The sequence below is a fragment of the Chiloscyllium plagiosum genome, unplaced genomic scaffold, assembly GCF_037043375.1.
Source record: "Chiloscyllium plagiosum isolate Xiang-an unplaced genomic scaffold, Cpla_swu_hap1 HiC_scaffold_3, whole genome shotgun sequence".
In the NCBI taxonomy this organism is placed as follows: domain Eukaryota; kingdom Metazoa; phylum Chordata; class Chondrichthyes; order Orectolobiformes; family Hemiscylliidae; genus Chiloscyllium; species Chiloscyllium plagiosum.
The window spans coordinates 45071001-45084652 of record NW_028270141.1 but is presented as its reverse complement, the minus strand read 5'-3'; the positions used below and the strand labels follow the sequence as shown (position 1 = coordinate 45084652).

The 13652-nt window shown below is 43.0% G+C and overlaps 1 protein-coding gene across 1 annotated transcript in view; it reads right to left on the bottom strand.

Annotated features, from left to right (window-relative positions):
* The window catches only part of epm2a (EPM2A glucan phosphatase, laforin), a 35993-nt gene extending 32077 nt beyond the window's left edge, over positions 1–3916 (bottom strand). Inside the window, exon 1 of the mRNA XM_043680908.2 lies at positions 2761–3916. Coding sequence (XP_043536843.1) covers positions 2761–3001 — 241 coding nt within the window. The 5' untranslated portion in view covers positions 3002–3916. The remainder of the gene's footprint in view (positions 1–2760) is intronic.
* Positions 3917–13652: the final 9736 nt, after the last annotated feature.

Genomic DNA, 13652 nt, shown 5'->3' with positions numbered 1-13652 from the left:
GGAAAAGACTTTGTCTATTTACCATATCCCCTCGTAATTTTGTAAACCTCTAAAAGGTCACCCCTCAGCCTCCGACGCTCCAGGGAAAACAGCCCCAGACTGTTCAGCCTCTCCCTATAGCTCAAATCCTCCAACCCTGCCAACAACCTTGTAAATCTTAAGACCATAAGACATAGGAGCAGACATAGGACTCGGCCCATCAAGTCCACTCCACCATTCAATCATGGCTGATGGGCATTTCAACTCCACTTACCCACATTCTCCCCGTAGCCCTTAATTCCTTGTGACATCAAGAATTTATCAATTTCTGCCTTGAAGACATTTAGCGTCCCAGCCTCCACTGCACTCTGCGGCAATGAATTCCACAGGCCCACCACTCTCTGGCTGAAGAAATGTCTCCGCATTTCTGTTCTGAATTTACCCCCTCTAATTCTAAGGCTGTGTCCACGGGTCCTAGTTTCCTCGCCTAACGGAAACAATTTCCTAGCATCCACCCTCTCCAAGCCATGTATTATCTTGTAAGTTTCTATCAGATCTCCCCTTAATCTTCTAAACTCCAATGAATACAATCCCAGGATCCTCAGCCGTTCCTCATATGTTACACCTACCATTCCAGGGATCATCCGTGTGAATCTCCGCTGGACACGCTCCAGTGCCAGTATGTCCTTCTTGAGGTGTGGGGACACAGTACTCCAAATGGGGCCTAACCAGAGCTTTATAAAGTCAACCCTTTCAAGTTTCACAACATCTTTCCGATAGAAAGGAGACCAGAATTGCACACAATATTCCAACAGTGGCCTTATCAATGTCCTGCACAGTCACAACATGACCTCCCAACTCCTATACTCAATACTCTGACCAATAAAGGAAAGCATACCAAATGCCTTCTTCACTATCCTATCTACCTGCGACTTCACTTTCAAGGAGCTATGAACCTGCACTCCAAGGTCTCTTTGTTCAGCAACACTCCCTAGGAACTTACCATTAAGTGTATGAGTCCTGCTAAGAAATGCAGCATCTCGCATTTATCTGAATTAAACTCCATCTGCCACTTCTCAGCCATTGGCCCATCTGGTCAAGATCCTGTTGTAATCTGAGGTAACCTTCTTCGCTGTCCACTACACCTCCAATTTTGGTGTCATCTGAAAACTTACTAACTGTACCTCTTATGCATCCAAATCATTTATGTAAATGACAAAAAGTAGAGGACCCAGCACCGATCCTTGTGGCATCCACTGGTCTCAGGTCTCCAGTCTGAAAAACAACCCTCCACCACCAACCTCTGACTTCTACCTTTGAGCCAGTTCTGTATCCAAATGGCTAGTTCTCCCTGTATTCCGTGAGATCTAACCTTGCTAATCAGTCTCCCATGGGGAACCTTGTTGAACGCCTTACTGAAGTCCATATAGATCACAACAACCGCTCTGCCTTCATCAATCCTCTTTGTTACTTCCTCAAAAAACTCAATCAAGTTTGTGAGACATGATTTCCCATGCACAAAGCCATGTTGACTATCCCTAATCAGTCCTTGCCTTTCCAAATACATGTACATCCTGTCCCTCAGCATTCCATCCAACAACTTGCCCACCACCGACATCAGGCTCACTGGTCTTGAGTTCCCTGGCTTGTCTTTACCACCCTTCTTAAACAATGGCACCACGTTAGCCAACCTCCAGTCTTCCGGCACCTCACTTGCGACTATCGATGATACAAATATCTCAGCAAGAGGCCCAGCAATCACTTCTCTAACTTCCCACGGAGTTCTCGGGTACACCTGATCAGGTCCTGGGGGTTTATCCACTTTTATGCATGTCAAGACATCCAGCACTTCCTTCTCTGTAAATGGACATTTTGCAAGGTATCATCGTCTATTTCCGTACATTCTATATCTTCCATATACTTTTCCACAGTAAATACTGATGCAAAATACTCATTTAGTATCTCCCCCATTTTCTGTGGCTCCACATAAATGCTGCAGTCAGTGTCTAATGTCAGTTTGTGCCCAGTGTCAGTGACCAGCTTCAGTCAGCACCTAGTGCCAGTGTCAGTCAGTGCCCAGTACCAGTGACCAGTGTCAGTTAGTGCCCACTGTCAGTCAGAGCCTAATGTCAGTGCCCAGCATCAGTGACCAGTGTCAATCAGCACCTAGTGCCAGTGTCAGTCAGTGCCCAGGACCAGTGACCAGTGTCAGTCAGTGCCCAGGACCAGTGTCAGTCAGTGCCTAGTGCCAGTCAATGCCCAGTGTCTGCCATAGTCCAGTGTCACTCAAAGCTCAGTGCCCACTGTTAGTCAGAACCCAGAGCCAAGAGTCAGGGGAAGTTGCTGGCCTAGTGGTGTTATCGCTGGCCAGTTGATCCAGAGACCTAGATAATGTTCTTGGGACCTGGTTTCAAATCCTGCCATGGCAGATGATGGAATTTGAAATCAATACATATCTGAAATTAAGAATCTAACATCCACTGTAAATCTATTGCCAAGTGTCAGAAACCCCCATCTGGTTCACTAATTTTCTTTAGAGAAGGAAATCTTCCATCCTACTTGGTCTGGCCTCCATGCCATTCCAGACCCACAGCAATGTTGTTGACTCTCAGTTGCCCTCTGGGCAATTAGGGATGGGCAATAAATGCTGCCTAGCCAGTGTCACCCTCATCCAGTGAATGAATAAAAGAAAGCCAGAGCTCAATGTCACTCAATACCCAATTTCCAGTATCCAGTGCCAGTCAAAGCCCAGTGGCAGCCTGCTGTGACAGTGCGCAGTACCTTCCCAGATGAAATTTCCGCGGATCTTTTTGGCGAACTTGAACCAGAAGGTCTCCCTGCTGGGTTCCTGCAGCAGGACCTCGGCGGTCCAGAAGGACGGTTCATTGACCGCACTGCTCTCCGCGACCATGGGCAGCGCCCGCTCTGGATCCCAGTGGCCCAGCTCCGGCCTGGATCCGCACACAAACGGCTGCACGCCGTGCTCTTGCAGGCTCACCACCAGGCCAAACCTCAGCAACATGGCGGCGGGCGGCAGGCTCCGGCCAGGGAGGTGGACACTCGGCAAACTAACACCTGGCTCAGGGAGCAGAGGGGCTTTCCAGCCTCGCCCTGTCTCACTGGGCTCTCTGGAGGCTGGGGGAAGGCACTGTGTGGTTGGAACTCACCCAAACAAACCAAAATAACGCTGAAATATTTCCAGGGAAACACATGAGGACGAGTGCCAGCACTGCTCACAATCTGATCTAAGCAGTTGCTCAGTGCTCATTACCATTACTGCATCCTCCCCTCCCCTCCCTCCTAAACATTTATCCAGCTTTACGGCGTCTTTCTTGTGTTTTGCTGTCTGTATTGCTTCCAGTTTTACTCCCCGAATGTTACTGTGTGTAACCCTCTGATCATCATTCCGTAACCAGACCTTTTTTGTCCCCTCTCAGATGTATCTATTTAAAGATTGACCCCGCTCCTGGAAAGGTTGACTGCGGCAAGTGATCCAAATATAGAGGTTCGCCCATTCTGCCAAAATTCACAGCCGAGCAGTGAGGGGAGGGAACAGGCAGAACTGGATTAGGCTGCTCCTCACAGCCTCTTGGATCTGTCGAGAGTGAAAGAGTTAACTTTTCAAATCCACTGTTTCAAAGAGTCATGTTGGATTTGAAACATTAACTCTGTTTTTTTCTCTCCACAGATGCTGCCAGACCTGTTGAGTTTCTGCAGCACTTTATCTCTGTAGTGATGCAAGTCAAAATCATATACTGTAAACAGGCGCATAATGCAACAAGTTTCATACCATTTAAATAGGACTATTCTAGTTAGACCAGAAAGATGGATAAGGTACTTTACTAGTTCAGTGATGCTGGGCACTAACAGATGACCACTAGGAGAAAGTGAGGGCTGGAGATCAGAGTAGAAAAGTATGGTGCTGGATAAGCACAGCGGTCAGGCAGCATTTGAGGAGCAGGGGATGTCCTAATGAAACGTCTACTCTCCTGCCCCTCAGATGTTGCCTGACCGCCTGTGCTTTTCCAGCACCACACTTATAGACACTAAAGGTGACACTGACTGACATTGATCAATAACAAGTGGGCACTTACAGACACTGGGGGTCAGTGACACTGCGCTGTTATAGACACGGATCAGTGATGCTGGTCACTAAGTGTGGGCATTAACAGACATATTGGTCAGGTGCTGGTCACTAAAAGTCTACCAATAACAAAGCAGCAGAGTGTTTCAGTTCAGTGAATGAGCACATTTACAAAAAGAAGATGATATAGTATTGGGGAATCAACAGTTAAAAGTCTCCATTTTGTAAGGAATGTTGCTCTGGGCTGAATAAGTGACCAATAGTTTGAATCAACCATATTAGAGTGATAGGGCACCCAAGGAATTTTACCTCAGACCACTCCTTGTGTTCAGACAGCCTATCTGCCTCTCGCCCAGTGAGACTGGTACCTTGAAGGGATCGAACAAACTACCCGGACCAGGGTTTTTAGGTAAGAAAGTTTTTTTTTTAATGAGGTTGCCCTAGGCTGCTGCGGGGTGACATTGGTTATTCTATATTGTTCCTGAGGTAAAGAGTCAGGACCGGGGACCTGTAGTTGCCACTATCTGATGGATTCAACTTAGAGAGTTGCCTCACTCAGATATGGACAGTTGAAATTATGAGATCATGGAAAAAGGGGGGCAGACTCAGTAAATTTCTCACTCCGTAGTATTGATATGGCCAGTTGAAATTTGTTTATAGTAAAGTAAGGAGTCATAAGGTATAATGGGATAATCCACCTATGTAGTTGGAATGGGGACTCCCTTTCAGACTATGTATGAGAGAATATCTGATCAGGAAAATGATTTATAGGGGTTAGAGGCCCCTCAGAAAAGTTGGACATATTGATGAATTCTTTATGTGAATTGGGCAACTTGGTAAATTTTAATATACAAATTAAAGGATATCCAGTTTGAATAATTGCACGATTGTGATGGTATGTGCATGTGTGTGAGAGAGAGAGAGAGACAGCTGTCAAAAGAATAGGGAGCAACATCTCTCATGAGGTGTGATTCCAAACTAATAACTTTGTCAACAAATGTGTGAAATGGACACAAAGAACTGAGAAGCTGTTTCCATCTGATGGCACATTTAATTGCGGTTACATAAAACAACGGCAGAAATTTTGAGAAAATTGAAAAGGCAGAGGAAACCAAGAGAGAGAGAGAGATCAGATTTTGGAGTTGCATTCACTGAATCAAGCGTTAACTCTTTGTGGTCTGTTTTGAATGTACTTTTGTTTGTTGGAGGTTATTTGTGGTCTTGTATAATATTTTTTGTTTTTGTCCCCTGGAACTGGAGATCCTGGAATGTTTTAATTTGGAAATTTATTATATGCCTGTATCAATATGGATCATGCAATGTTAATATAATGTCCTTTTGAGGAACTATCAGTATTAGGGTAAAGCAAAATCTGCCAGGTAATGTTAATTTTAAAAGTTTCAGTCGTAAAGATTGGTAAAAATTATCTCTTGGAATTGGAATTTATCACATTTGGAATTTCATTTTCTGAACAGAGTGAATTTCCAAATACTCTTTTAACGGGTAAGTTAATCTTTAATTCCGGATGCAGGGACTCCTGCCCTTGTCAGTGCTATTGTAGATCTGTAATCAGTGATGTTAGTCTAATAAAAATCTCCCTAGGCTAGTCTTAAAAAAAATCTCTCTTCTCTGGAAAGAAAGAGTAGTCTGCTGCTGTGGAATTAAGATGTAGGCATTTCAACCAGCATACATAGTTATGGAGAGTGACTTCTTCTTGACTCTTTCAGATCAGTTGCTGTGCAAATATAACATTTACCAACTGGAGATAAAATTTATGCTGTAAATAACATTTTATTCAGTTTTGAGTTTGTCCTATTATTGTGAATGTAAAATCAGGCATGATAAATCAACTATCTCTAAGGTTTAAATTGATATGTTTGTGTCCACAGATATGAAAATATTCATTTCCTATGTTGGCTTGACCATATTGATTTATATTTCTGGGTTTGGTGCCTTTTAAAATCTGTGAAATTAATGAGAGTTAAATTGGAGTGCCAGTAGTGTAAATCAGACCTACAGCAGTTCAGAATGCTTTAAATTGCTTTTAATTTTTCTTTTGAGGGTAGTGGAAAAGGAAATTATGGGTGTGGTATAAAATGGATTTCTAATTGTTGGAACCATGCTTTGTGGGGTTGGCACTGTCCAGTTTCATTCGAGATATGTTAGGTAGTTTAATTAACTAACTAGACTTATGTTAGTGATCCATAGGAAGTAGCACAAGTGTTTCAGATTAATTTTGACTTCTGTAACATATTTTGGAGGAAAATTGTAATTTAATAGCTGAGTGGAATTTGTTATTTTAATATAGACCACATGTTGGTTAGTGTGCACATAATAGGACAATCCTGATACAATTTTCTGTATACTATCCTAAGCAGATTTGAATCATTTTGTGACATTAAAATCTGTTTGTTCTTATTAATAACAGTCTCAGCCAATTGTTCAATTTCCATCTCTCAGTTAGAGAATATGGTTTAAACAATTTGTATTAGTCCTGAATTACAAAATCAGAATTAATTTGCAAGTTTAATTGGTTTTTATACCTTTATACATTGTCAGTGATCTGTGTCATTGCCTCATGGTTAATTTGAAGCATGGCTGTAATGATTAATGTTCACCTAGACCATCTTTTAAAACAAATTGAACATTGTACATGCAATTGGCAATAAAAGGTAAAGCAATATGAGGAAAGTGTAGGAAGCACAGGAAGAGAAGAAACGTTAAGGGAGAGTGAAACTTACTGTTTTCCTCATGCAAAGAATTGGCACTGGAACAACAGGTTTTATAACCTTCTGTGCCGTATCCATTTTGATTTTGTTCTATATGATAAGCTTGCTTCGAGTATGAAAAATCAAAATGTTGGAGTTTTTAAAGTAATTCTTGAATACACAGCTGTTTCTGGATAGTGTGGAGGCATGAATTCTCTTGGAAGTTCAAATTGAATGTATTAATAACTGGGCAAAAAGGAAAATTTAAAGAATTAAAAGCAAAAGTTGCAAAAGAAAGGTCACTCTTGGGGAAATTGCAACACTGGGCATGAACAAACTGATCAGCAGCCAAAATATCAGATGCAGTGGATACATTGAAACTTTTAGGACGGAACAATAGTTAATCAACTTATTCTAAAACTTTAGAAAATGTAAAATGGAAGCATTAGGAATGTTACTAATGACTGTAAATTTATTATTTACACACTTAACTGTACTACCTATATGATATTAAAGTCTTGATTCTTTTCCCCCTGTATTAGTCAGGAAATTAGGGACCTGGGATTTGGTCTCTTGTGAACAAGTGGTAAACCTAATTTGAAAGAGAAATTGTGAGAAAAAGTGTAAATTATTAATTAAAGAATAGAAGGATAAAGCCGATAGTAAATGGGAAGATATCTTGCTGGCCAGTTGGAGGAATAATACGTGTGATAGGAGAGGTATGTACAGCAGATGGAACTCCCAAAAGCTGGGAGATGTTAAAAGCTGAGTGTGAATGGGTAGATGGGAGCCGAAATAGGGAACAGGAGAAACAGTGTAAGGACAATAAGGCTGAGGAAGATAAAAAAGGGTTAAAGCAACAGCACTGTAAAAAGAACCTAAGTCCCACTCAGGATCTCGATCCTATGTCTGATATACCAACACTATGTGAGGAAGGAGATGACGCTGATAAGGATGAGGAATGGGGATTTTATCCCAGGAAACCCACTGGGCCCTGAACATCTCCTGATAGTCCCGGCTCACTCCCTGATTCTAAACCTCCCCCTTACTCTGAAGATGAAGGGTCCGGTATCTGTCACTGGGTTCATAGCTGACATCATGGGGATGAGCAGCCTGGACCATCCTCAACCAAGGGCCGTCCCGGGAAACAAAGTCTAGTAAACCTTGAGGGGAGGGGGCAATTTTCACTTATGACCTCTGAATCCTTGGGCTACTGAAGCTACATAACCACCTATTCTTGGTGTTTATGTCCCCTGGAAACCTCAAGAAATGATAATGAATCAAGCCCCTGACCGCAAGGAGAAACCAGACCTATTTGCTCAATATGTCCAAAAGGCAATACAGATGTATAATGTCACTCCTCAGGGCTTGTTACCAAGTGACACGAACAGATGAGCCAGGGTAGTGTGGAAGTGAGGACTGCAGATGCTGGAGATGAGAGTCAAGAATAGAGTGGTGCTGGAAAAACACAGCAGGTCAGGCAGCATTCGAGGAGCAGGAACAGTTACAAAGACATGAAGGAGATATTCCCTCACAATGATGCCCAGATGGTCCTCTTAATCCAGTCATTAGAATAAGCCTTACAACAACCTGTAAAAATTAGTGAAGTACTGGAATGCAAACCCAAACCTGGGGGCTCGGGAGGTGATTATTGGGAGGAATTTGTGGCCTGTTACAGAACATTTGCAGGTGATCAAGCCTTTATTTGAGAAGATGACTCACCTTTGTTTAATGCTATGCTTTTGCATGTATTCCTTCTGGTGTTACTGACACAATCCGGACAAACAATATGAACCGGTCCCAAATGAGGTGACTGTTGGTCTTTTACTGGGATGGCCAGAACAAGCCCAAACAACAATCCAAGTTACAGGTACAAACTGAATATGTCCAGAGACCTCACTCCCTATATCCTCATGCCAACCCTAACAAGGTTGATTGGGACGGAACCTACCTCAGATGCCCAGTGACTGCTGCTGAGTAGAGTCATAGAGATGTACAGCAAGGAAACAGACACTTTGATCCAACTTGTCCATGCTGACCAATTATCCAAACCCAAACTAGTCCCACCTGCCAACACCTGGCCTATATCCCTGATTAGATTAGGTTAGATTCCCTACAGTGTGGCAACAGGCCCTTTTGTCCAACAAGTCCACGCCGACCCTCCGAAGAGTAACCAACTCCCCTCTGACTAATGCACCTAACACTATGGGCAATGTACATGGCCATTTCACCTGGCCTACACATCTTTGGATTGTGGGAGGAAACCGGAGCACCTGGAGGAAACCCATGCAGACATGGGGACAATGTGCAAACTCCACACAGACAGTCCCCAAGGCTGGAATCGAACCTGGGATCCTGCCGCTGAAGCAGCAGTGCTAACCACTCAGCCATCGTGCTGCCCCTAACCCCTCCAAATCCTTTCTATTCATATACCCATCCAGACGCCTTTTAAATGTTGCAATTGTACTAGCCTCCACCACTTCCTCTGGCAGCTCATTCCATACACGTACCACCCTCTGCGTGAAAAAGTTCCCCCTTAGGTCTCTTTTATATCTTTATCTTTCCCATCTCACCCTAAACCTATGTCCTCTACTTTTGGACTTCCCCACCCAGGGAAAAGACTTTGTCTATTTATCCTATCCATGCCCCTCATGATTTTATAAACCTCTATAATGTCACCCCTCAGCTTCCGACGCTCCAGGCAAAACAGCCCCAGCCTATTCAGCCTCGACCTGTAGCTCAAGCCCTCCAATCCTGACAACATCCTTGTAAATCTTTACTGAACTGTTTCAAGTTTCACAACATCCTTCCGATAGGAAAGAGACCAGAATTGCACGCGATATTCCAAAAGTGCCCAGTCAATATCCTGTACAGCTGCAACATGACCTCCCAACTCCTGTACTCAATACTCTGACCATTAAAGGAAAGCATACCAAATGCCTTCTTCACTACCCTATTTACCTGCGATTCCACTTTCAAGGAGCTATGAATCTGCACTCTAAGGTCTCTTTATTCAGCAACACTCCCTAGGACCTTATCATTAAGTGTATAAGTCCTGCTCAGATTTGCTTTCCCAAAATGCAACACCTCACATTTATCTAAATTAAACTCCATCTGCCACTTCTTGGCCCATTTGGCCTATCTGATCAAGATCCCGTTGTAATCTGAGGTTGTCACCTTCTTCGCAGACCACTACATCTCCAATTTTTGTTTCAACTGAAAATTTACTAACTATGCCTCTTAAGCTCACATCCAAATCAGTTATCTCAATGACAAAAAGTAGTGGACCCAGCACCGATCCTTGTGGCACTCCACTGGTCACAGGCCTCCAGTCTGAAAAACAAACCCTCCACCACCACCCTCTGTCTTCTACCTTTGAGGCAGCTCTGTATCCAAATGGCTAGTTTGCCATGTATTCCATGAGATCTAACCTTGCTAATCAGTCTCCCATGGGAAATCTTGTTGAACGCCTTACTGAAGTCCATATAGATCACATCCACTGCTCTGCCCTCATCAATCTTCTTTGTTACTTTTTCAAAAGACTCTTTTTCCGAGGGGACCCTGGAAAGGGAGTCAGGCAGGACCCAGTGCTACACCTTTGGGACGCAGAATAAGACAGCGAAATCCCCACCAGGGATGAATGACAGGCCCTTGTTTTAACTGTGGGAGAAATGGCCACTGCAGAGCAAAGTGTCCTTATCGTCACGGTGGAATTACTGCAGGAATTGGAGGTAGTACAGTATGTGGATGATTTCCTTCTCATCAGCAATGGCGTATCCAGCTGTAAAACCAATACCGCAGTTTTATTGAACTTCTTGCCCTCCCTAGGATAGGACAACACCATTCAGGATATGCAGTTGCCACCGATTCTGTGATTGTTGAGCAAGCAGCTTTCGAAACTCCGCTGTCGGCACAGAAAGCTAAATTTGTTTGTCCTCACTCATGCTTGCATATTAGCAAAGGAATATCAGCAAATATGTATACTGACTCTCATTATGTTTTTGCCGTGGCCCACAATTATGGAGTTTTGTGGGAACACAGAGGATTTTTAAATTCACGGGGCAGCCTATCAGTAATGCTGTTTTTGTGCATAACCTCTTACAGGCTTTGCAATTGCCAGCACTCGGCTTACACTGGTGCAATGGCTACGGTCTCCAAGGGCAATGTGCAGGTAAATGTTGCTGCCAAGCAGGTGGCCTTACACCCCTTACTTCTGGTTCCATTGGGTTCCCAGCAAAACCTGGTTAGACACAGCATCAGGATGGTTATGCCAGACCTGGATGAGATACAGAAATTACAGGGCGACGCTTCCTGCTGAGGACCACAAACTATGGACTCAAATGGGGTGCTCTCTCGATACTCAAACCAAGCTATGGCTTACCCCTGCACGTCAAGTTTGTGTTCCTTCTTTGCTCCTATCTATCTTAGTTGATTATGCATGTAATTTGTATATACTTGGACAAGGAGGGAATGGTTAATTCTTTATTACAAACCTGGTAGCACCTGGACTTTCAGAAAGCAGCTATGAAAAGAGCTGGAGCATGTTTGATTTGTAAAAGACGATGGCTTGAAAAGGGATGCCCTGCGGATCTGGAACCACCCCCTGGTCGGCTTTTTACTTGTCTACAACTTGATTTTATAGAATCACCTATAGCACATTGTTATAAATATTGTATAGTAATAGTATATGTATTTAGTAGATGGATCAAAGCCATTCCAACAACTGATAATACTGCTACAACAGTGGTAAAAAAGTGGGAAAATATCTGCATAAGTTAACCAAAATTCTTCAAAGTTTACATTCACAGGTACGCCAAGCCTATCGAGAAGTTGATGATTCGTTTGAGGGAGACTACCCCACTGTAGAACTTGGAGATCTTGTCCTGATTAAGAACTGGAACCAGGGAAAGATGGAGCTAAGGTGGAAAGGACTGTTTTAGGTGTTGCTGACCATTCCCAGCGCTGTGAAAGTGCAAGGAGAACTCCACTGGATCCATAGTAAGGACTGTAAATGAGTCAGTGAAGGAACAGACAAGGATTAAGGAAGAAAAATGTAGTGAATACTGGTGACTTTGGGGAATGTCACTTTGAGGGTGGAATGATTTCAGACCGACTCTTTTTTTGTCCCTGGGAAAGTGACTAAAATGATCTATACAGCATAATACCTTTTTGTATTTGGCTTATCAGAGTGCCCAAATGATGGGGAAAGTAACTGATTGTTGGGTATGTGCTCATATGCCACCTATTCACAGGCGGGTATTCCTTTATGGCCTATCTCCTTCAGTTGGCCCAAGGTGGACAAATGACTAATACACCGGAACACTTCCGGTGATCCCGATAAAACTGAGGACGTGAGAATGGTGGTCAGCAGGGTATGATAAAACCCTATTCAGAGATTGGTGTCAACCCGGCTATAACAGATCCATATACCCCCTTTTCTGGTAGTCCTTAACAATACTATTAACAACACCATTTGCTTTAGTCAAGACTGGAACTTCTCCAGTGGCATTTATGTGGGGTCTAGTCGATGCTCCTTTATATGGATTGAATCTATCTAGAATTTGACAAAATTTGGTTTCTCTTTGTTTACTTGGTCTACCGTCCTTAATAAGGCATCAGTCTCCCTTTGGAATGACCCTACTTCCAAGTTGTGGAGGGGCAGATATTCTAGCCCAACCGCCTATAACGGCACCTATTTTATTTGCGGACTCAAAGTCCATCTGTGGCTTCCCTCAGACAGGTGGGGATCATGTTATATAGGATATGTTGTGCCTTGCATTTGGATTTTAGACAAGTTACTTTCAGCCTCAAGGACCAAGTGGTGCCTCGATGGTCTCCTTTCCTGGATTGGGATGTCTTCCCCTCCTACTGGACTCCATTTGCAGGGCAAAGAATTAAGTAAGTTAAAGACATTATCGGAAATTGTCACCAATGATACTGCAAATGCCCTTACTAATATCAATGCTTAACTAGTTGCAGTCAGGACAGTGGCCCTTCAGAATTGCTTGGCCTTTGGCTTTCTATGAGCCAAGGACAGCGGCACTTGTGCTATTGTAGGAATGTTGTAGGAATATTCCTGACAAATCCTCCAATATCACTGATCCCTCCAAGCACATTACCCAGGAGATCCAGAAATTCCAAGACATTGATTATGATTTACATGGGTTTGTTAGTGACATGGGATGGTGGCTGTTTGGGGTCTCTTCAGGAATATTGGGGGTATGTTGTTACATTTTGGGATTATAATACTTACTGTAATTGCCTACATTTTCACATTCAGATGCTTATGGCCACTGATATCTGATTACTGTCATTATAAGCTTTAAGAACAGCTTGGTTGATCATAAGATGATTAAAAGGAGGGAATGATAAAGTATTGGGGAATCAACAGTTAAAAGTCTCCATTTTGTAAATCTCTATTTTGCAATAATAATTTGCCTTACAAGTTCAAAATGGCAGCTGCAGCCACAGTGACTGTGAGAACATGAATTGCAAGAATGCAGGAGTCTCTACATAACCTTGGAGATGTTTCTGTGTATGCTTCTTCCCAGTACCATGATTAGGCTGATCAATAGAACATTGTTAATCGGCTTGCTTTATCTACTTTTTACTTATGAGAACTCTATTTTAAATCATGTGGGAATGAGAAAGAGTAAATTAGTGACACACATGAAGACTATAAAACATATTGCTTTTAAGCTAGAGACCAGAGGTCTGTTAATAGTTCTCCAAAGATAGCTTGATTGCTACTCTGGGGATTGACGTCCAATCTCTCGCCAGCTTAACTGAAATAAAATGTGTTGAAACTGAAACTTTTGTGCGGTCAGAGACTTTTTGAGTCAACAGAGAGAAAATAGAACAAATGTCACACAGACAGAGAA